The following is a 24,795-nucleotide window of genomic DNA, read 5'->3' as shown; positions in this document are numbered from 1 at the left end:
TTGGAATTCGAAAGCCAGCAGCAGATCAAAGACCTGGTGATGCTATTAAGGGGTAAGGAACAACCACAGAATTTTAAAACTACACATAACTTGTTTTCCAGGACTGGGTGGGTGGGAATGTCTTTTGTATTCCTATCGGTTCTGTCTTCCCTACTTTATTTCTGCTTTAATTCACCTTCTGTCAGCCTCCCCAAAGACCTCCTGACATCCCTGAGAAGCAAACCAGATTGCAAGCCCTTAAAAACCACCCTAGGCTTTTTGTTCTCATAGCTCTAGATGGTACCAACTCTTCTATCAGTAGCTCCTGTCCTGGTGAGTGAGAAATTACGAGTCAGCAGAGATGACTTTTAAAATGATGAAAACAGGAATGGGAATCATTCTTTTTGCTGAAGAGCCTGAGTGGGCTGAATCCTCCCTTTACTGCCCATCAGGTTCAGGAAGGCTGAACAATTTGAAGTGAGAGTGAAAAAACAATGAGTTTATAGGCGTGCACACACTGCTTGCCCTGCCTTCTGATCCAGATTATCAGATCTCTGCACCTTGTTACTATGCCTTTCCCCTCCTTATCCTAAATGCCAGTGTACTTCTGTACAAAGTTGCCAAAATTGCTTGTTCTGCTATTTCCTTCCCACGGTGTGAGCATGCATCCAGGAGAATCAGAAATGAGCCACAGGAAAAAAAGCCAGCATACTCAAAGGCTGATTTTGAAGTCAGATGGTACTGTTTCCACAGAGATCAAACACTGTGGAGTTGACAATGAATTCTCTAGCCGTGCCATTCTTTCCAGGAAAAAAAAAAAAGCAACAACACAACAGCACAACAAATCTCAACACCTCTGAGTGACTATTCCCTGCAGTACAGCTGTGTTATTGATTTAAAAAAACACACAAAAAACCCATTTCTAACTCCCACTCCACCTCCATTCTCTTATAGAGGTGTTAAGCTTCAGGTCCCTGTTTGCCAGATCTGTCGATATCAACTTAAAGAATCTGCTTAATTCCTCAGGTATTATGAAATATAACAACTAATGAAAATAGCATGTTTCTGTGAGAAGAAGGACATCCCTGCTTTTGAACTTCTGTTGTAGGAGATGCAAAGATGTGTATAATTCCCCTTGAGGAGTATCACAACGTGAAATTACAAAAGAGCATTTCGGTGGAAGGTATGCAGTGGCATACAGAGAAGCCCAGACAGTGAAAGTAGACAATCTTTCACGTTCCTAGAGAGCTTCCTTTTTTAATTTTCAAAATAAATAACTAATAAAGTATAACATAGATATAGTGAATAAAATAAAAACGTGTTCTCAGCACACCACAGAGAACTACTGGAAGCAGAGAACTAACACGCTACCCAAACTCTTCTATATTTGATATATGAACCTTGTCCCATCTTCTCATGCAGTTAGCTAAGCAACTGTTTTCTATCTTGGAAACACTGAAAGGCCTGCCTTGATCTCATATTAAAATACCAAAACATGGCAAGAGGGGCATATTTTTACATGGATTATTTCCCAGAAGTTTATTTTTGAACTGAAAATATGTAATTAAATTACAAAAGGGAAATCTAAAAGGTGCTTACTAACGGTTGGCCGTAAAGACAAAAATGCACACTCAGTCCTGATCATGTGGGAGGGCTGGACTCATATCCATATATATCCATATATCTATGTATCAATATATGTACAGATGTGTATCCATCAGTGCCCAGCTTTTAAAATACATAAGAGAAACATAACAAAAGAAGGGCAATTCTTTAGGTCCAAGAAACATGACTTAAGATGGAACCAGAGACTATGACTAGCCGTACCATCCATGAGGGATACTATGAACTGTGTAGAGGAGAGCTGCTTGAAGAAAGGGACTGACACATCCTGCAAGTGAGGAGGAAAGGGCATTTTTAATAGCAGACTAACTCTTATTATCTCACTATGCAGGTGCTCTGCATTGTTACATTACTACGTGAGGAGGCACTGAGGCACAAAGTCTGCCTGACTCCTGCAGGCTCTGGGTCTCACCACAGGTCCACAAAGAGCTCCACTGTCTTCTCCAGTGCCCTGCTAATGTGTTTGACAGTTCTAAAAAAATCAAGAGCACTAGAGGGGTTTAAACATTTAAAACATAATAATGGTGTACATTAACACAAGTCCATTCCAATTCAAGACATTAAAACCCTTTAAACATAATGCACAGTTTAACCAAAAGCACAGGTAGGAGCAGAAATGTGTGTTTGGTGTGGGAGGCATGGCTGAGGGACACTGACCATATCTCTCTGAGTCTTGGTTCAAAGGTTCATATCCAGTTCATGGCCTCTCAAATCAGCCTTTGTCTCCATCTGGAGGTTGATCCACATAAACAAGTTCATAGGCCACTCTGAAAGGAGTTTTGCTGAATTCTTAAATCATCATTAATGTAGTGTCTCTCACAGGATTAGAATGTGATTGGCATCTCACTCTTTCCAGCATTCCAACTTCTTTTGAATTATGAATACCTTTTCAGTTGGCAAAAGCTGTTACGCCTCAGCAAAGACGATATTTACGCCAATCTTCACTGCTCAGACTGCAGCCACTTTTTGTACGCCTCTGTTTAAGTAAAGATCACATGATATTGCTTAAGCTCTATATGCAAACAGATGTTCACACATGTATGCATTTGCACTTGTATTTCCATGAGGAGAAAAAAAGGATTTTACATAAATATGAGGCTATTGCTTTGGAGGAAGAAGTACAACTTTCAGTGAAAAAATTGTGTGGAAAAGAAAAAAAAAAATAGATCACAGGTTGCCCAAGGAGGTTGTGGATGCCCCATCCCTGGAGGCATTCAAGGCCAGGTTGGATGTGGCTCTGGGCAGCCTGGTCTGGTGGGTGGTGACCCTGCACATAGCAGGGGTTGAAACTCGATGATCATTGTGGTCCTTTTCAACCCAGGCCATTCTGTGATTCTATGATCACAGAAGAAGTCTTCAATCTTCAGTGTTGTGGATTGATCAGGTCACCACAAGCACTTATCCTGAAGAATGTGGAGAGACCTTGATCTTCAGTGAGAAACAGACACCCCAGGCTCCCTGCTGGACCCACCGTCTCTCCAGATGGAGTCCAAAGAACGCCTTTGGATTTCTCTTTCTGTTCGTCTCCCTCCCTGCCTCCTCTTAGCAGCTGCTCTGAAGGTAGCTGTGCGTAGGAGACGTCAATCACAGAGCTTTGCCTGACGCTTGCTGTATTAAATTGTTACATTTTTGTTTCTTAAATTATTCAGCAGCGGAACGATTATTTTCAGATTGCAGGACCACGGTTATGTAGAATAAACACTTTTATTTTCTGCCACTCTGTGCTATTTTCAAAGTACAGTGAGTTAAATTTGGGACGCAAATGACTCAACAGCTGGTAGCGATCCATGGCTGCAAACACACAGATGCCTCCGTTGTCATCTCCTAACACATGCAGAGCGAGGCAGAGGAAGCACAGCACACAGGACTGGGATTTTAAAGACCAGGCTCTGCACGGAGGCGGGGAGCAAAAGGGGTGCAGATGTATGCAGCACATCTGCACTGACAAGTGTGGGTACAGAGCTGATCAAGCACTTTGTAGGCAGGACTTATGCCTGCGCTGAGGGAAGGACTATGTGGGGAACGTTTCTGAGGAGAGATGAGGACGAGGACTTGGAAAAAGTTGTTCCTCCCTGGATTAGTATCTAAAAGCTTGCTGGGAGAAATGCACTTGTGCATTTGTAAGTGGGTTGTTCATTTCTTTAATAAACATCTTTTCTTGCGTGTCTGAAATATAGCATTAAATTCTGCCAGCACACCTGCATAACTTTATTTCTTCTTCCTTCTCACACATCTTTCCTGCCTGCTTGTCTCTGCCACAGAAGCCAGCACTGGAAGGAATACGTTTTCACCTCTGCTTTGAGGAAAGGTTGGAAGCTGTTGCAACCCTAACCTAAGACTCATGAGGAGGAACTGCTGCAAAGGGCAATCTGGCAGCAGAAGCCTTGGGCAGGTCAGAAGGAACCCAGATAAGCAGCAGAAATGGAGCTGGCAAACAGTGCTAGAATCCCCCAGATGGGCATGTTTCCCTGGTGGGGCAGAGGACACAAGGCCTTCCTGGCAGCAAGTGCTTAGATGGAAAATCAGAGAGGAAAAACTCCATAGTGCTGTTTTATATAGCAGGACAAAACAGCAAGGCTGTCAGGCCTTTAAGTGCTAGTAAATAAGGGATTGCAGTCTCCCAGGCAATGCCCCAAGCCCAGCATCTCACTCAAAGATGTTGCTAGGCAAAGGTGAGATATGAGATACAGTGTGAGACTACAGATCATTTTACCACAGATCTGCATGGTGAAGCTACATCACATGAATAAGGGCATTTAGCAGCTGGAATAATTTCCAAATAGACTAATTAGAGTCTGAATTATTAATGGTAAAATTTATAATTGGCTCAAAGCAAGGTTACAGCAAGAAACATACTTGACTTTGCAAAGAATAATGAAAATTTGCAAGGGTGGTAAAATGATATACTTCTCTAAGGGAACTGTTAGCGAGAGGGGAAAAACCCTAAAATGATCATAAAGTGCATGTCACAAGACAAAACAGGCAGAGAGCAGATGAAGGAGTAAAGGGAATGGGTAGAACAGTAAACAAGTGCAGAGATGATTTATTGCATTTATTTGCAGTAAATTTGGAACAAAATAAGACAACTCAGAAGTCTTTCCCTGAAGGGCTGCCTTGTTAGGCATGCAGTAAAAATCCAAACAATTTCACTGAAATGTGTTCTCAATACAAATTACAGACTTAGAAAACACATGAATGTGCAGCTGAAGGACAGAGCTCTGATAAGGCTGATAAAACGTCATTCTTTGTGGGTCTTTAATACATTTACAAAGGCAAGTGATGCAGCTCTTGCCAGGGATATAATTTGGTCGGGGATAATTTTATGCTGAAGCAAGTACTGGAAAAAAAATATTAGAAGTGCCGTTTTTTATTTCCAGCTGGGAGCAGGGACTGCAGCTCATCAGGGAGGTGCACCAGATTGAGCAGGGGAGGCTGCAGCCCCTCCGAGATGCTGGAATGTGCTGCCATGGGTCTGCCCTGCCAGCCCACTTCTCCTGTGGCAGGCACTGGGGAGGAGGAAAAGGGTCCTGGAACATTTGGGTATGAAATCAGCCCTGCTCTCAAAACTAGAAATAAAGAAACTCACATGCTAGTGCAGAACAGCTGGCTAAAATGAAATGGACTGGGAAAAGAGACACTGAGACAAAAAGATCCTATACATGAATGTGCTGGAGGATGGGGGAAAGGCCCGTAACTAGCTACCCATATAGCCTGTGTGCCTAACATGATACAGGAAATATTCTTAAATAACTTGATGAAGGACTGGAAAGAGGGATACACTGAAATTTGCCTCGACAGGGTCACCAGTGGGCCAGTTCACAGCATCTCAACTCTTTGGGCTGGAAGAGAAACAGAAATTTGACCTTAAGTTGGTGACAATGTTGGCTGCTACTGGGGGAGGAAAGACACCAACCAAATGAAGTGACAAGTTTGCCAACGTAACCAAAGAAGTCGAGGGTTTGGATACATTCAAAAGAACTTTTCCAAGTCTGAAACTGTAAGGACTGCTTCATGGGAACTGATGAAGAAATCACGCTCAGGCTTCAAAAAGCAAAGGCGTGGTTTCAGTGCAACTAAACATGCTTTGGTCAAAGCAGAATATATAAAATGCCCCAAATATGTGCATTTCTTTTGGTAGATGTTTCACTGAACTCCTTCTAGACTGTCACTAAGTACTTGATATTCATGAAACTTGATCAGTTTGCCACAGGACCATGACATTTCAAAGCAGTGTTACAGATGCCTCTAAGGTTTCAGTGACTATTATAAAATTGGAAAATTACTGGAGGATGTGCCCAGCATCGAGCTTTCACTGGTGCACAGATTTTCAATAATTTGCATGTAGAGAACAAGCGAGAAGCTGCAAGAGGATGTGCTTGGAGTGATATATAATTTGAGTGTGACCCACTTCTATAATAGAATTAAACAGTGTCAAGTAGAATGCATAAAATGAACAAATCTTAAGGAAACTGAAGAGCGTGGTTCCAAATGGAGAAACTCCAGAAGAGAAACTTTTGTAGGATAAAATCATACTGGTAATACTGAAATGAAGCTACAGGCCTGGGTGCAGGACATTATGCAGCAGTATCATCATTCAAAACGAGGTCAGAAATACTCCATATAACCTGCAGTGTCCATCTGGCTTTGTGCAAGATGAGGGCCTAAAACAAAATCTACTGCGGTCAGGTAAATGTTGTCATTCAAGATAGGAAATCCAAGTGCAAATCTTATGATCAATACAGAAAATTATGCAAGAGAATTTCAGAAGCCATAAGAGACGTGTGTTGCTGATACAGACACATTTGGACTAAAAAGGAAAGATGAATTATTAATAATTTAAACTTGTTACAAAACATGCTGAATAACAGTGTAAAATACACTCTAAATCACAGTTCACATGTCCTGGATTCCAGATGAGCTAATACCAGATAACAGCCTTGAATTTCACAAATGACTTATTCCAGCAGTTTGCTTGAGAAATTACTTCAAGCACAGTAAAGCAAGTCCTTATTAAGCACTGCCACATGGGCTAGCAAGAAGACCATTCAGTAAATATATTAAAGAACCAGAGGTCCAGGGAAACCAGGGAAACCAGGGAAACAATCTAGTCTTGTAAGATTACCACAGCACATTTCTCAGTACTCCATTGAGATTTCCTGTTCAAAACCCATAGATAACTTAAGCAAGTAATGTTTAACCCTGAAATTGTTACAGGAGAGCTGTTTATCTATAAATTAATGCAAAACAAATGCTACAAACATAGCCTGAACAAGCAGCACTACAAATGGAAGGGAAAGTCAGATTTTGGACTGATTATAAAGCTACCAACGTAACACAGAATTCTGTTATCTGCAGTGAGGTTGGACACTATAAGCCTCCCAAAGCATTTTCCCTCTTTTTGAACCAGAAGAAAACTAACCAGAACTAAGAGGCATTTTGAAAGCTGATGGGGTGACATCTTGACAGCATTTATGTCAAGACAGAGGTAACAGATTCATCTTCAAACACTGTTTGGCAACAAAAGGTTCAAGCTATATTCATTGGCTGTAGAAAGAATGCCTACGTAACTTGTGATGCAGCAAGAAAACATTGATAGCTACTGACTAACAGATTAGCTGGCTTTAATTATGTATGCTATTAACTGACTGCTTCATTTTGTAGATGTTACATTTGCTGTTAAAAGAAATCAGGAAAGGGGTAGCAGTTGCCATGGACTTGTGCAACAAAGAGAATAATAACCCTTTGAAACTTTGATTCACGTGCCTATGCTGGAACAGAAAATATGTTTGATCTCCTCCCAGCACATCTTCATTAAAAATATCACACATCTTGACAGAATTTGGCAGATAAAATGATCTGGTGCCTCTCATTTCAATTAGTTTCAGCTTCCAACTGCTGGATCTTGTTATTATTTTGTCTACTCAGTCAAAGAGCATGCTACTATCAGATGGTTTCTCCTTGCACAGGTACTTCCACACTGTGTTCAAGTCAATTATAAACCTTCTGTTAAACACTTTCAAGCAATTGGCTTTTGTGGCACACTGTGTTTTTCGTGTTTTCCAAACTCACAGTCATTCCTATAGCTCTTCTGCAAACCTCTTCCATCTTTCCCGCATCCTTTTTGCTAAGGATACTGGGTTAGGATATACAATAGTATATAGTAATAGTTCAGCTTTCCCCAGAGATAATCATCCTACCTTACGCTCTTATCTCATATTCCCACCAAAACCATTTCAGGATGAACTGGCACATGTAGCAGCTGCATTGCACTGAGAGCTCCTGTGCAGCTGGAGATCCCAGCAACCGTGATCCCAGAGACCTTCTCAGAGCTGCTGCTTTCCGAGAGGCAGCCTTGTGTTCTGCAAAGCTGACTGACGCTTTTGTTCCCAGTTGCACGACCTTGAATCTGTCTCCACTGAAATGTGTATAGTCTGAGCATACCAAACTACTGTTATTTTTCTAAGTTGTGAGTGACCCATCTCATTATGTGTGGTTACACTCAGTCTTGTTTCACCTGAAAGCTTTCATGAGCTTTCAAAAGAAACTTTTTTTTTTGCTAGAAATTCCCCACATTTATTGATAATTTTCAATTGCTAAATAAGACTTAGCCAGTTTCTAAAAAAAAAAAATAAATTGCTTCTTGTATTTATTTGCTATATTCCAAACACTTTAATCTGATGCCATGCTGTAGTAAGTTAAATATCACACAGATATCTGAGCATGATATAGTAACATAGCCCCCATGCAAATTAAGCTTTTAATTACATAAGCAATACTGAGCTAATTTGGCAAACCCATTGCCCATAATGTGCTAAACACCCACAACAAACCATTTACTGGCAGCACATATAGACCAGTGTGTGTTTGCAAAGGGTACTAGCAGACTTCAAATGTGTCTGTGGGCACCAAGACAACTAGCAACTATCTCACCAACAGCACTAGAACATAAATGCTTATTATCTGAGCACTTAGCTTCTCTTCTGGGACTACCCATACTTTCCTGTGTTTTGCACTCTTAGCTGTATCACACCACAGTGAGGGTGAACAAGTGGTCAAATGCATTGAAATGCTGATATGCTCGGTGGGCAAGGACCCAGACAAGCAAAAACGACCAGCAGAAAAAAGAATGGAGAACAGGAGTAAAACTGTTCAGTTGTAGATGTTCAGGAAGCACTGTGGCTGGGACTTAACTCTCACATCCTTCGTTTAAAGTAATTACGTGCTATGAAGCCTGCTGCTGGCAGAAAGTTGGATGGCATCTGTAGTAAGGAAGACTGGAACATTACACAGGAAATACTGGGTAACCTCGAGGGTTACTGTAGTGAAAATGGAAAGAAGTGCAAAAGCACAGAGTGCCAGGGCATATATCTAGGGGCTAATAAACAGAAACTACACTGTAAACGGTGAGATAATCAGTAGAAAATTACAAAGGAGGAGAAATGCCTGGATGTATTATCTAACTGAAGGATGGCTGTGGGTCTCCCGTGTGACATAGCAAATACAGTCATAAAGTACTTCACGCAAGGGACTTCCAACAGGGCACTGGTACCTTCACATCACTATACGAGACACTGATCAGACCTTGTTTGGGAATTTCTCTTCTCATCTATATTTGAAAGAGGCATGTACAAACAAGAACTGGTGGCAGAAAGGGCTGCTGGATTGATAACTGATCTTACAGAGAGAAATCTGCAAGAGTAGAAAACTCATATTTAGAGAAGGAAAGGTGAGAATTTACCATTGCTTTTCGTAAGCATCAGAGAACTTAAACCAAAGGTTGCATTTGACTCAAAGAACAACTGAGCAGGAATAAACACATATTAAAATGTTGATGGGCACAGATTCCAGCTACCAAAGTCTCCCACAGTGGAACAGAATAGTAGTGGAAATAACATGTGCCTCATCTTCAGAGTTTTATTACGAAATTTATTAATCTTAGAAAGCTGAAGGAATAGGAGATTCTGTGACAGTGTTACTTGTATCAATAGTGGTCTGGTCTAAGCAACCCAGAAAGGCCCTTCCCATGTTTGACTTATGGAATATGCAACCACAGTTGGGCTATTCATAACGTACAACAGAAGGAACTCAGAATGAAACCAAGTCCAGATCACTTAAAACAATTCTGAAAGCATGTTTTTAGTGACACAGAAAAGGGGGAACACATGAAAGCAACATTTTTCTTCTCAGACACCAAAATCCTTACCTCCCATGAGGAAGAGAAGCCCCGCCACATATTGCATAAGGCCTCGATCCCAACAGCACCCCAGCACCCCGATAATCCATCCGAAGAGGATGATGGCCACAGCCATGCCCATGAAGCCAGCTGTCATCCTGCGCAGATCTGCAGTGGGGAAGACAGAAAAACAGCATGCTTGAGAACGGAGCTTCATAAAGGTCTTAATCCAAAATGCTACCAAAATGCTGAGTGCTCAATGTCTGTTGGCACAGGATGGTTCGCATAAGGAAGGTCCAGAGGGAGGACAATCCATAGATTCATACAGTAGCTTGAGCTGGGGAGAGGGAGCAGGTGACCACACGGACAAAACTAGGGATTCACCTTGGTTCTGATTCCATGTGTGATTTTGGGATAGACACTGAGCCCCTCTGGGATGCAGTTCCCCATGTGTAAGATGGGGCTTAGCTCCCTGCCACCCAGCAGTGCTGTCTGTGAATCTCGAGAACTTCAAGATGGTGAGACACACAGTGCTCTGCTGTCAGAGACATGAAATTCTATGCAGACTCATGACTGGGGCACAGGGCACTTTATTGCCTTTTCTTGTATCTAGATGGTGACCTTGTTAGACGATTTTCGGTGAGGAAGTTTTTGAGTGCTGCAGGAGCACAGCGAGTAGGAAAATGGCAGTAGACCAAAGTGAAGCATTCTGTGCTCTGCAAGTGGGGACAGAGTAACACATAAGATACAACTGCATGGGGTTAACCTGTATTTATGTCAGAAGTAAAGGAAAGAGGTCTTCAAGATCTAATGCAAGAAATCCTTAAATTAAGCTCTTGCTGCATCCTATATTTGCCTTCTGCCAAAAAAGGATGGGACTAGAGGGATCCCTTGTTCTATATGTGCTGGGAAAAAAATCTTCACAGCTGCTTTTGATGTGAAATCTGAGCAGGGAGACCACCTGGCAAAAATAGAATAGCCTATGAGAGCTGACAAGCATTTTTACATCCTCAAGTAATGGAACAGATGGGAACATGTTCACTAACATTTCTCTGTTCCCCGTCCTTCCTCATGCATGCACACAAAGTATAAGCACTGATATGTCAAAAATATATGTGCAGGGAAAATCCCAGCCAAGTCAGCTCTCCAAACATTTGTTTCCTTCTGAAAGCAAATTTTATTTGCATAGCAACGATTTCACTTGCTTTCAAGAAACAGAGTGCTTATGACAGAGGGAGGTGGGATTGAAAACCATGAATCAGCCACTAGTCTCTATGGCAGCTTCTCTCCTTGGCTGGTATTTCCCTGTTTCTCAGTTTCTGTTATCTTTTGCCCTTTTTCTCCAGTGGATCAAAAGAACCGCAAATACCAGCAGTGCAGGGTCAGTGGAATTTATGAACAGCAACAAATTATCATCATCGGAGATAAAAACCAAACTCCTAATCCAAAGTTCAGAGACTCTGCAAGGTCTGTAGGTGTGTTGAGACAGAATGATGTGATTCAGTGAAAAACAAGTTTACTGAGGGCTGCATTCATTGTAGTGATTCTTACAGAAGATGGAGTAGCAGAACACAACCTTTCCCTTGAAATTATAATGAGTTCTTGTAGATTGTCACTGATTTCTCCAAGGACTTTTTCTCTGACAACACAAAGATTACCAGGCCTTCAGCCCAACAGTGTCCAGTGCCCTTAAATATACATCTTAAAGTCATCCTTTTATCTTAGATTTTGTGACCGTCCCACCAAAATCAAACAAAAACTCATCACAAAACATTTGAATATATTCTAAATGGTCTGACACAGAAAAAAAACCCACAACCATTTCCTGCAGAAATTCCTATTTCCCACAGGCAGTGCTGGTCCCTTTTCCTTCGGAATTTCTCAGAGGGCTTCCTAAGACAAGCAGTAAATATTAGTAAGCATATCTGTCGGCAGAGCGTCTTCATGCTCTGTAATCTGTGAAAGCCTGGGCTCAGTTTGAAAGACAGACAAAAACCTAAAATGTTTACTGTTTCTGTGTCATCTTCAATAACAGCAAAACACGTCTCAGAGCTGCTGTGCAGCTGTCCATGTCAGCTCAGCAAAGCCCATCCATTTTAACTTGTGATTGCTGACTCTGGGTAATGGCACTTGCTCATCCAAATACCCTAACAATCTGCTTTTAATTTAAAAGTTCTTATTCAGCCGTGAGATGTCACTAACTCCTCGGACCTATCCCAATGACTGACTGATGGAGCCAGTCCCAGAAGGGATCACAAGCATCTCCACAAACTATCTACCAAACTAAGGGATGGTTTCCACCCCAGTTGAATGAGCATGAGTTTTACCATTGGACAGAATAGTTCAAACAGCAGGTCTGAGACTTGAAGACCCAATTCTTGAGGTTTGTTTCACTGGGCCTTTTTTTCTGCTGGAGACTGAAACGCAGCAATATCCATCAGCGTCCCAATTCTGGGCTCACATTCTCTTTTGAAAAAAACAAAGCTAACCTCTTTGACTGACGCCTAAAATCACACATTAGAAAAAAAGTCACAGTTCTTTAAGAAATCCTAGTTCTCGCTAGGTTCAGTGGGCTCAGCTTATGATTGCCACTGCTTGTGCCATATGGAAACCTGTTCCCCACAAGCTCATCTATTAGGGTTTGTTTACATAAAACAATACATAAAACACAAACTTTCCTTTCTGTTCAAAGCCATCTTGGTTTCTGTCCTATCATATCCCTCCTTGAAGGCAGCCCTTGCAAATGGCAGTGCTAGGAAGGAGTTGCAAAGCTGGTTTCATAAGCAGTCCGTGCTTTATCAAGAGCATCTTCATGGTGCTCCTCAGCTGTCAGCTAGCATGAAGCTGATGTCAATATGGGGAGCAAGTCTATTCAAGTGGTTCTTTTATGGGAAAATATTTAATGGATATAATTTGTTGCAGCAGCACCCTCAGGCAATTTAGTGAGAAGGACATGGAATAGGAGCCCATCTCCTTTGGACACAAACCCACATTAATGGTAATTTTATGGTTATTGTTCTGATGGCAGAGTTTCTTGGCAAGGAAAGCATAGCAGAAAAGCAAAGACTCGTATAGTGTATTTGAAGCAATATGTATATTCTTTCTGCTAATTTAGGAAAAGAGGGTGTCCTATAAATAAACAATAGCTCATCAGTAAAAATTGGTGTTTTTTTTGTCCAAGTTCGATCAGCACTGACAAGACTTCCCCTAATTACATACACTGCAGTGGTAAATAGTGTCATGCTTTGCCATGTAACTCTACTTTGTGACATTCAAACATATCCTGGGGTTGATTTTTTAATTTTCTGGTTTAGTTTTTCTTCAATTATTTTTAGATTATGACAGGTAGGATTCCCCACACTCTTTCTTGGAAAACTTCTCTGAGGAACTGCAGAATCTCAAGATGATGGCACAACAATCCCAACCCAACTGAAGGAGTGATTATGCCAGAAAAATGCACTGTTGCATGTGATGCAGCTAAATGGAAGCTGAAATAGCAAACACACGTTACACATTCCCCTGTCCCTGAGGACAGAGTCCCACAAGATTTTGTTCACTAACTCCCTGAAGAACTTGGATTTGGCTTTCCTAAAATTTGGCATCCTGATTTTATTCCTTCTCTGTCCCATGTATCTGAGGAGTATGAACTCTACTACTGCATGGTCACTACAGTCCTGATGTCACCAATCCGATTACCTGTGTTGGTGTGCAACAGATCCAGCTGGTCTTGTCACCTTCTTAGAGGATAATTCCTTAATTCCTTTGAAGTATTTCTCTTGAGTTTCCCTGTTGCCTTCTCGTATCATCTCAGAGGTCCCTGGCTTATGGTCGTAAGATTTCAAATGTGCTTCAGTGTTGCCAGCAGGTTGAGGGCCCTCACTTCTAGTCCCTGTCCCTCTAACTTAGCTATGTCATCCCACATCTTATCATGGACAAGATCACTTATCTCCCTCCCCCTTCAAACCTAGTTTAAAACCTGCCAATGAGACCTAGTGTCTTTTCACTAAGGACCCTCTTCTACCTTTGAAAGAGGTGAAACCCGTGACTGCCCAGTGCCATGTAGGCTATCCTGTTGTCAAAAGAAAAAGAATAGTGGCAGTGGTACCAGCCAAGAAGCCAAGTGTTTATATAGTGGATCCTCCCATTTCTTTCAGTTCTTACCCATTACAGGAAGCAGAGATGAGAAGACGACCTGTATCCTCGACTTCTTCATCAGACATCCTAAAGCTCTGAAATCCTTTCTGATAGCCCTTGAAGTAAGTATTGCTACTTCATCACTCCCCACATGGAGAAGGAGTAATGTACAATGATCTACTGGTTGTACAGGCTAGGCAGTTTCTTGGCAATGTCCTTCAAATGAGCCCCAGGGAGGCAGCATACTTCTCAAAGAGGATTGGCGTACTGGGTGTTCAGTTCCCTGCTGGGAGGAGGCACCTACAACTCACACCCTTCTCTTCTTCTACCCTTCTTCACAGGAATTAAGATGTCAAAGTAGACTTTCAATGCCATGCCTATTTCACCAGTAGTCTGATTGATCTACTACGCGGATTTAGATAACCCCATCCCTTGTGGGTGAATATACAGTATTCTCTTTCCACTCACATTTTTGAGGCACCTTCTTATCCTGTTTTTACAGTTAAGTGTGAATATTTCCTTGAGAGTATTTTCCATAGCTAACACTGCTACAGGTGATGCTGCATGTAACAGAGAGATAAACTAATCCTGATTCAAAACCAGTGTGAATTATTAGGTCAGGAATTCAGATCCCCCATTCAAGTAGGCTAGAAACAACAAATTTCTTGATTAGTAACATTTGAGAAGGGACAGGGGTTGAAATAACCCAATTCCCATGACTGAAACTGAAATTGTAAGTTTGAAAGCCACAAGCTTCATGAATCGTGATGAAAAGAGAAACATTAGCATTTTAGACAACCTCTTTAAAAGAGTCTCATAAAACAACATGCACTTCCTAAAAGCGTTTCAGTCTTCCGCTAGAGAATATTAACTCCAAAGCTTTTCTGAAGATAATGAAAGGCAGAAGAGCTGATTAAGATCTGCTTATTTTCAAGTAGCTAGTGGAAAAGGTTCTCTCTGTCAGTTTGCAAATGCCCCTGCCCTTCATTTCACCCTGATATCTGTCCATCTGTATTTGTTATAAGCAATAAAGTATTTCATGCTGGTTATCACATTGTGGAAGAAGTTTCACACCCCAGCAGCTGCAAACAGAACATGTTCTGAATCAGCGCTGCTTCTTGAAAATTTCAATATGCCTTTTTGACTTCTGAAGTTCTGTCCTTTTCTTTGAAATTGTGTCATTTTTCTAAGGCAAAGGCTTGGTCCTTCTACTGATACCTATCTTCTTTTCCAAAAACAAGATTAATATTCTGAAAATATTAGACATTTCTTTCCTCACAACATGGACAGGAAGCAAAATATCTGAAAGATGGGGAAATGAAGACAAGATGAAAATAAACAACCTGCTCATGACTACATGAAAATGTGGAGGAACATATAATGGAATCTATATTACTGAGATTTCTGGCAAGCCCTTTAATTACACAGCACTGCTTTTGCTTTCAGCAATGCTTATTCTCAACTGTTTGTTACCAGATCACAGTACAGTGTTTATTACCAAACCATAAGATTGTTCAATACTGCTGAAAACAGAATTTCAGATAGTCCACTCTACATCTCCTTTCTTCTATCAGCAGAGAAAGGTCCACAGGGAGTAAGGATACTGAAGGCTGCATCCAGAATCTAGAACACCTTAGAAGACAGACATGACGTAGGGCAGCCCTTTCCTATGGTGTCCCGTCAAAAGGGGAAATCAACATGTATTTCAGTGCCCCTCTAGGACCAAATATCAGGAAAAATCAGAAACATCACAGAAAGCAGAAATAAAGCAGGGTAGCATTATTCTTTAGCATGATGCTTCATTCCAGGTAATCTTTGTGTATACTAGACCTTGACCTATACTAGATCTTACTTCAATCTATACTAGATCATACTTTGATCTATGGTAGATCAAAGTACTGTAGTAGATCCTGTACTGAATTCATTCTCATCTCTTTACTGATGTGGGTTTAAACACGTTTGTACTTGAAGAGAGTCTAAATCACTCCCTTATCCTTTTTCAAAGAAATATAGGTATTGAAAATCATTTAAGAACAGCAGTTTGAGAGCATAATTTCCCAGCTTCCACTAAGTTTAGTTTAAATGACTTCTTGTATAAACAGCCTGACAGAGTTACCTGTATCTGATATTGTTCCTTCTCTGACCTCACCTCAATAGCGCAAAATGGGTGAAGATCTAAAATTGGGCAGATGTGTCTTCTACTGAATACTAACCCCAGCAGCTCCCAGCTACCATGAAGAAGTGAGTATTAATGCAGATGATTTTGAGTGGCATCTTCTGGCTCTCACAGTTCTCTCCGCACATCCTAAGACAGTATTTTGGATGAGGTTGGCCATTGAGCGGAGGGTGAGACTTTAATCTTTTCTTTCCACTTCAGGAATGAAGAGATAAGAAAAGAAATATGGATTAGTCCACCTGAGACTCCATTAAAATCTTTGAGTACTTTGAGTGAACTTTGTAGCAATTCAGTCTCCAATTTGAAGATTACTCTAACACAGTCACAATGAGTACAACCTACTTCAATGAAAGAAACAGTGGGTTATACTTCTATGCACACACTGCACCAGGGAGTGACTCAGAAGTACAAGACCCATAAGTAAATACACTAACTGAACCCTCAAAAATGAGAAAAAGGAGGTCCTCAAATAAGAAAAAAAAGAAAAAGAAAAAAAAAAGAAATCAAAACTCCAAAGAACTTAGGTGAGCTTTCTTTTCACAAGAGGTGCAACAGTATTTATAAAATATATGTATAACTTCTCCTAAACCAGAAAATCTCATCCCTTTCTCTGGACTAGCGATGTTGGTTGTGTGATGAAGTGTTTTGCTGTTGGAATGGATGAAGTCACCTATATGGAAATGCTGGTAGGAAATTCCACAAACACTTGCCTGTGGCAATGGTCTACATTACATTACTCAACATATTACTCAGGACAGGAGGTAGAAAGGACATTCTAAGACGTGATTTATTGTTGTTGGGACAGATCATGTCTTAGAGTTGGGTGAGCAGTTCATCAGAGGGGGAATGGAGTCCCGTCCTGTTCAAGGGCTGACACCTTCAGAGATTCACATCAAGACAACAAACCCCACTGACTGCAGAATTTCTTGTTTGCAGCGAGCTGTCTGATGAAGCACCAGGGAGGGAAGGGGCATCCCAAACCAGGTCACACGCTGTGTGTTACTGCCTGAAAGAAGTTCCTCCAGTAGTGGGGGAAATCACAGAAACCTAGGAAATTCTGCAGTGACTGAAGGCAATATATAGAGTTCAGATATCAAGTCCTGATCTTCCTCTTGCCTTTTGCTTTTGTGGGGTAGAGAGGAGACAAGAGAGAATCACTAGATAGTAAGTGGCAGAGTTAAGGAGGCAGTAGAGAAGTACAGAAATAGAGCTTGTGTAAGTGCAGGGAAAAAAGATAGGTGGGAAAAAGTGTCTCATTTGAGGCTGAAAAGATGGATTAGTATTCAAAAGACTTTATGCCATGGATATTAAAGAGGTGGATGTATAAAGGAGGCATTTATGTAGCAGAAATTTAACACATTAGATGGAGTTCTGATCTAATGTAGAGTTTCACCGTAGAAGGCAAAAAAATTATGTCTTTGGAGAAAAACGTCTGTGAATATCATCATGTAGAATGGTTCAGCCTTTTGCTCCAATCTTACTCCCCTTGTGTTGAAAAAGAATATCTGGTTAGAGAATAAATTATCTGCTGTATTGCTACTCAGCTCTGAGTGGCAGCAGGCTGGGAAGGAAACAGAAGCTTGGCCCTTACAACCCTCAATGCAGTGGGCCAGGAACTGCCAAGGCATTGTTCCTTCCCTTCCCTTCCCTTCCCTTCCCTTCCCTTCCCTTCCCTTCCCTTCCCTTCCCTTCCCTTCCCTTCCCTTCCCTTCCCTTCCCTTCCCTTCCCTTCCCTTCCCTTCCCTTCCCTTCCCTTCCCTTCCCTTCCCTTCCCCTCCCTTCCCTTCCCCTCCCTTCCCCTCCCTTCCCTTCCCTTCCCTTCCCTTCCCTTCCCTTCCCTTCCCTTCCCTTCCCTTCCCTTCCCTTCCCTTCCCTTCCCTCTCCTACCCCATCCCACCCCACCCCACCCCACCCCATCCCATCTTATCCCGCCCTGCCCTGCCCTTTTCTCCTATTCTGTCCTATCCTATCCTATGCCATGTCACACCATCCCCTCTTCTCTCCCCCTCTGATTTTGGAGGTTAGTTCTTTTTCATTGCTGTTCTTTTTTGTTTGTTTGTTTTCATAAAGTACTTAAAGTTGATGGTTTATATTTATTCAGAGATGTTCTTGAATAATCTTTCTTTCTAGATTTACTGTCTGGGGTTTTAGCACTGCAATATGTGATCATCTAGGAACACTTCCAAGCTTTGGTCCCAGCAGAGTATATTTGCAATTTGACCAATCAACCCCTTCATCCCTTTTTCTCTTCTTAATTCCTCAGAAATAAGGAAAAAAGCCTGAGTCAATTGTGTTTTTGGCCACCCTTTTTCATGTTCATAACCTTAGTATTTCTCGCTCCTGCTAAATGAGGATACGTAAAGCAAATATTTTTCCCACTCCTGGATATGCCAAGAGGCTTTTCGCTGTGCAGCCTTCATGGATTACAGAATTAGAGGAACACACAGTAAAATGCATTCTGTTCAATATCAAGCTGAGGGACTTTATCAGGTTAGAGTCGTGAGATCTAGAGAAACTTGGGAAAAGCGGCCTCTCCAAGCACCACTGCCTCCAAGGGGCTGAGCATCTGTGCAAAGAGCTCAGAGAGATCTGCTCTCCCTGACATCAGTGGGAAGGTTGGTACTCCAAAGATTTCCTCTGAAAAATCAGACTTTTTCCCATTTCCCATGAGTGCCATCCAAGCTGATTCACCACTTTTTTCAGAGGCATTTAGATAATAGTGATGAACAGTGTACAGTAACAGCTGTGTAATCTGGATACAGGAAGCTCTACATGCCATTATAAATAGCCATGGTTTTGTTGTCTAGTTTACAAAATCCTGCTTCCACAGGGAGCACACTCTGCCCTGCTACACTGCATTTATATGCCAACCACAACTGCAGGATCTATGTGTTCAACTCTGTGGTGAGTGCAGTGGGCAATGCAGCAGTCCAGCAAATGGGGAGAACAATGGGAAAAGCTCTGCTACTGCATCCCAGTGATGACTGGCATGAGAATGGGATCTTCTCTTTGGAAGGAAGTCCTTCACTAAACACATGAAAGTTTCTTACATTTAATCTTCAGTTAGAATCTCATCAAGAGTCACTTCTTGCAAAAGTGGTCAGGGCCAAACAGGGCCAGAAAGAAACAGAAGAAATGGAAATATCACTTCTTCTTTTACTTCCTCTCAATGAGGAGAAAAGAGAGGACAAAAAAAACAACCAAAAAACAAAATAAAACAATAAACAAACAAACAAAAAAAACCCAACAGATGGAGAATGGAAGAGAGTGATGAAGAAAATTAAAGGAAAGTTCTATTAAAGATGACAAATGGAGTGTGAAAAGAAACAAGAAATGTAATCTATGCAAAATCCCAGTTATCAGGCAGTGTTAAGAGCCTTTTGTAAAGCACAAGTTTACCCTACATTCATCTTGAAGATAAATGAGGTTAGAAGTATAGGGGAATGGACCACAGGAGGCACAGGAGGGGTAATACAGAAAGACAAAGACTTGGTAACACTTCCCTCTGTGATCACCTTGCTGCATTTGACTTCCCTCCCCTGCTCCCCATCCCACCCTGCCACCAAAGCCCTGCTCACACTCAGTGAATAAAACATTACCTCCAAGGTTCTTCTGCCCTTAAAGTCTCTATCCCAGCCTGTGGTGCAATATTACGCAGCACAAGCCTGAGAATAATCCCATCATAAAGCATTCAGAGCAGTGCTTTTGATAAATGGCTGGGAGGAAAAAGGCTGGAGGTGGAGTGATATCTCCTCCTTATCAGTGCCCCAGCTCTCTGCTCAAACATCCTCATTCCACAGACACTAGCATTAAATGTTTTAATTCAGGAACTCTGAAAGATGTATTCTTGTTTTAAAAAAGAGCACGTAATGCTAACGAGGCTGGGCTGGGGGCTTGGGAAAGAGGAAAGAGGATGAGGGAGAAGGGAAAAGATATAAAAAGACATTTAAAGCCATGAGAAAACATTCTCTTATGGAGAAATTCTGATTTTGAAGTTTACTCTTCTATTAACATTTAAATTGAAAGGCATTTCTTCCAAGCTCCACATTGGAAACTAGAAAATCTGCATTTAAATAGATAGCATTTAAAAGGGGGGGAGGGGAAGTATATATCAGCATTGAATGCTTCTCGGTTTGTCTGAAAATAACTTCTCTTATAGATTATTATTATTTTTTTTTTCTTTGTGTGTGTGTTAGAAAGAGAAGTTGGACATACATTAAAATTCTGCTTGGCACAAGAAGGAGGTGGGGGAATGGCTGCATAATTGCCTGAGACCCAGGTTTTGAGCTGAGATACTCTGCTGGAGGGCCTCTGGAGCCTGTAGAAGGGATGGGGTCAGCAGGGTCCTCTCCTTCCCGGTCCAGAGGATGCACACACTTCCACAATGCCTGTATCCCTACAGATATAACCACCGTCCCCAGAGGGAAAGAATGAAGATGATAATCCTGCACTGTGCGTTGTGTATAGGGTCAGCCTCCTGCTCAGTCTGCCAGTCTTTGCCTCATCTCTCAGCCCTGCTCTGCCAGTGCCCTGCATCCCAAGGCTCCCATTGCCCATCAGACTGTATATACAGCCAAGAGCAGGAGCTGAGGTGGAGCAGAGAAGTCCCTGCCTCGCGAGAGAGGAACCTGTCACTGTGCCTCTGTCCACAGGAGGCCATAGAATCCCCATTTCTTGTTCTTTGCCATGAGCGATGAAATTAAATTTCACCTACCAGCAGCATTTGGGGAACAACAAAGAGCCACCTGCGTGTGGTGCTGCTCTTAATTCCACAGCACAATGGACTTCATCTCCAGTGAAAAATCCCTGGGACAATCCGATGATTAATATTCATTCCCTTTTTTTCTGCCTCATTTTCAAGCTCATTCTTACAGAAAAGGTCAGGCACTTGCTACCCTCCCCCCGGCACTACTGTATCAGACACCTAAATGGTCTTTTCTTCTGTGTCATAAAGGGAATAATCAGGACTGAATGAGGAGCAGTGCCCCAGAGGCTCAGCTGGACTCTGGTGGGTTTCACCTTAGGGTCACTGGTCTGAATCTAAGTTAGGTTGGTGCTGGCTGTGGGCCGAAGTCCAAAAAACAGGCAGTAGGTCCTTTGAAACAGTAAATCCAACAGCTGAGTGCCTACACTGCAATTTCACTCTATTTAGAGTAACACTGCAACAGGGACTGAAGCTTGTAGCAGACTCTGGACACTTCTCTGCCTTCTCCTCCTGCTTTTCCTCCTCCTCTGCTTCCTTCTGCTTGTCTAAAGGATGGCTCCAGTGCTTCCAGGCAGCCACGAGGGTGACTTTAAAAGAATAAGGTTAAAAAACCAAAGGACAAAAATAAGGCACAAGAAGGATGAATCAGTGATCCAGACACCAGCAGAGGGGCTAAAAAGATGCAAATACTACTCTGCTTTTCATACAGACATGGAAAAAAAAGAAAAAAGGAAGAAAAAAAAAACAACCAACCAACAAAACAGACAAACAACAACAAAAACCCAACAACCAGGTTTTGTGTGCCACAGTTCTCACAAAGTAGGATAATCTTATCTCAGGGCCATTTTGGGAATTCCTATATTTAAGATTGTGAGCTGAATTCTCTGCAGTGGTCATACCAAAAGCCATCAAAATGTCTTGAGCAGATAAAATCATTGTGGTAGGATATAGGAATTCTTTTAAGTGCTGACTTTGTATGAAATTTGATTACATCTAGAAAAGCAGAGAAGAAAACAAGCAAAACAGCAGGCCCCTTTTGTACACAATCATCTGAACCTTGAGGAATGATTGGGTGCCATGACTCCTTCTTGGGCCACACTGGAATTACAGTAAAATGAGCAGAGTTCTCCAGTCTGACACCGGGCCCCTCAGACTCCAGTTCTGTAGCATAATCAGTAAGACCTCAGGCTTGGTGGGTCAGTGAACACGAACAACTCGTACCACACGTGACCAGAACAAGTCTGGCTAATTTGCTCCTGTTGCCTCCTTGTTTTCCCCAGCCCAGCTTCCTTGAGATCCCGCATGAAACAACCTTGTTCTTCCTGGTGTCTGTAGCTAATTTGTATCCCATGCAGATGGACACCACTTTGTGAGAATATATATCTGACAAGCAGAAACATTTAGCAAGAGAAGCAGGTGCCTGGAAAATGGATTCCCATTTGTCCTTCCCTCCCCTTCTCCAAAACCCAATCATTTCCCTGTTAATAAGCTCGCTGAATATAATGCGGCACTAACCTTTCAGAATTGATGCCAGTGACATTTTGACAGTTTCACATATGGGCCTGCCGAAAGCAGAAGGAATCTACATTTGCAATTTGGTAAAAAGCCGGGTGAGCAGCCAAAGCAGCTCGGGGGAAGGAGGAGAAACGCGCCAACCAGCCAAACAAAAGCCCACTGCACAGATGTTATGAACAGAAACAAGGAAAAAGCACATCCACAGCTGGATGCACCCAGCAAATATGTGCTCAGAAAAAGAGCTTGAGGCAGCCATTAAGGCCAGCTTGGCTTGAGATGCCTCCCAACTGATTCTCCTCACATGGCAAATTCAGGGAAAGTCTTTCCTAGCAAAAGGAAAATGGGGCACGGGATTCAATCTGTGCAGGCTATGGTTAGCATCAAATGTCACAGAATTCAGCAGTTGTTCTAATGAGGAATCTTCCAATACTGTCTCCGATGTGATCAGTCATAAGGAAACAACTGTTTTCTAATACTGTTTTGTGGAGCATCTTTGAATTTTACTTTTCAAAGTATCTCTGCACAAAACATCACTGACAACACACAATACCAGTTCAGCTGTTCTGTGAGTGCATCACGCCATGCACCTTCCCCAGGTTACATCTCTTCACATCCTACTAACGTTTGGTTAAAAATTAACGTCCAAAAACAGATCAAATCATCACGGTACATGAGAAACATGTACATGATGAGAAAAAAATTGGACTTAGCTGTTTGCTGCAGTGTTTCATTAACCCCCACTGAAGATGACTATTCTTTCACGTAGTTATGTCTGATTTCTGATTCTGAACACTGGTAAGGTAAGGGGTGCTCTGTGAACTCTCCTCTCTCCTTTTCTTTCTGCTCTCCTTTAGCCACATGCAAATAAGTTTAGCTGAAACTAGAGAACTGTTGACTTTTACCTTGGTTTATTGATACATGGAGATTGGGGAGGTATATACCACAGAATGGTTTGGTTAAAGCCCATCCAGCCTTAACCCCCTACCATGGGCAGGGCAGCCACCCACCAGCTCAGGTTGCCCAGGGCCCCATCCAAACTGGCCCTGAGTGCCTGCAGTGATGGGGTACCCACAGCTTCTCTAGATAGCCTGTGCCAGAGCCCCACCAGATATATGCAGATGTAAATAGTACTCAAAGACAGTGGGAAATTGAACACCTTTCTGAAGTAATGTCACTTGATGGGCAGGGGACTGCAGCCAAGGCCAGAACACACATGGATGTTTCATGCAACAGCAGGACAGAGTTGATGGCCGCAAGCAAAATATTTGTATGGGGTCATGTTTGATGGGCCTGGGAGGATGATGCGGGTCACAGGGGAGACCTTATTGTTCTCTACAACTGCCTGAAAGGAGGTTGTAGTGAGGTGGGAGTCAGCCTCTTCTCCTGGGTGATGTGACAGGATGAGAGGGAATGACCTCAAGTTGTGCCAGGGAGGTTCAGATGGTGGCTGAGTCACCATCCCTGAAGGTGTTCAAGAAATATGTATGTGGTAATAAGGAACTTGGTTTAGTCGGCAACATTGGCCGTAGGTGGACAGTTGGACTAGATGATCTTAGAGGTCTTTTCCAATCTTCGTGAGCCTATGATTCTATGATTATAAGGGCAGGGTGTCCAGAAGTCATGACAGAAAGCATGCTGGATTTCACCATGCTGTGCCTGATCTGAGGTCATCCACCTGTCAGGCTCCAGGAAGCAGTGTGAAATGGTTTCCAAAGCCAGGATACCATACTTAGTCCCAAATACTTCTGCAACACATGCTTTGTCTAAAATAACTGGTAGGATCCAACTTGGCACATGAGACTACCTGGTCTCATCAGATTGAAAAAGTGAGACTTAGTCATTGCTTGGCAACAACAGCTCTGTGAGCAGGTTGGGCTTTCACACAGAGAAGAACAGAGAGATCCCCTGCCTTGTTTGAGCAGTGCCAGTAACACAGATAAGAATAGCACACAAATGCTCATCCCAAGCTTTCTCCTCAAGTCTGTGCATCCTCAGCAGATAAACAGGATAGGAAGACCATAGACTCATGGAATCATTAAAGTTGGAAAAGACCTCTAAGATCATCTAGGCAGCCTGTTGCAATGCATCACTGCTCTTTCTGAGAATTTTTTTCCCTAATATCCAACCTGAACCTCCTCTGGTTCAACTTAATGTCATTTCCTCAGTCTTATCATTGCTGTTACCTGAGAGGCTGACCTTCACCTCACCACAACCTCCTTTCAGGTTTTTGCAGAGAGCGATGAGGTCTCCCCTGAGCCTCCTCTTTTTCCGATTGAACAATCCCAGTTCCCTAAGCTGGTCCTCATAAGACTTGTGCTCCAGACCCATCACAGCTTTGTTTCCCTTTCCAACTTGGATTATTCTATCATCCTGCAACACCAACGAGCCCTGTTTGCATTTTTTTATATCTTATTTTTTTCAGCCAACCTCCCAAACTGTGGATTATTGCCTCTGCCATATACCCACCAACAAAGAAACTGTGATCCCTGT

At 42.2% G+C, this 24,795-nt stretch overlaps 2 protein-coding genes across 5 annotated transcripts in view; both read right to left on the bottom strand.

Moving 5' to 3' along the window:
- Positions 1-7,946, bottom strand: part of AGK (acylglycerol kinase) — a 78,039-nt gene extending 70,093 nt beyond the window's left edge. Inside the window, exon 1 of the mRNA XM_048931044.1 lies at positions 7,800-7,946. The gene's annotated coding sequence lies outside the window, so the exon portion shown is untranslated. The remainder of the gene's footprint in view (positions 1-7,799) is intronic.
- Positions 1-24,795, bottom strand: part of TMEM178B (transmembrane protein 178B) — a 231,879-nt gene that overhangs the window by 32,190 nt on the left and 174,894 nt on the right. For all 4 annotated transcript variants that reach the window (XR_007373872.1, XM_048931082.1, XM_048931093.1 and 1 more), the window contains exon 3: positions 9,806-9,943. Coding sequence is in view for 3 of the 4 variants with exons in the window: in XM_048931082.1 (XP_048787039.1) it covers positions 9,806-9,943 (138 nt within the window). In the remaining variant the exon portion in view is untranslated. The remainder of the gene's footprint in view (positions 1-9,805; positions 9,944-24,795) is intronic.

The sequence above is a fragment of the Lagopus muta genome, chromosome 1 (assembly GCF_023343835.1).
Source record: "Lagopus muta isolate bLagMut1 chromosome 1, bLagMut1 primary, whole genome shotgun sequence".
NCBI lineage: Eukaryota > Metazoa > Chordata > Aves > Galliformes > Phasianidae > Lagopus > Lagopus muta.
The sequence above is the reverse complement of the archived record's forward strand: the minus strand, read 5'-3'. Positions and strand labels throughout refer to the sequence as shown.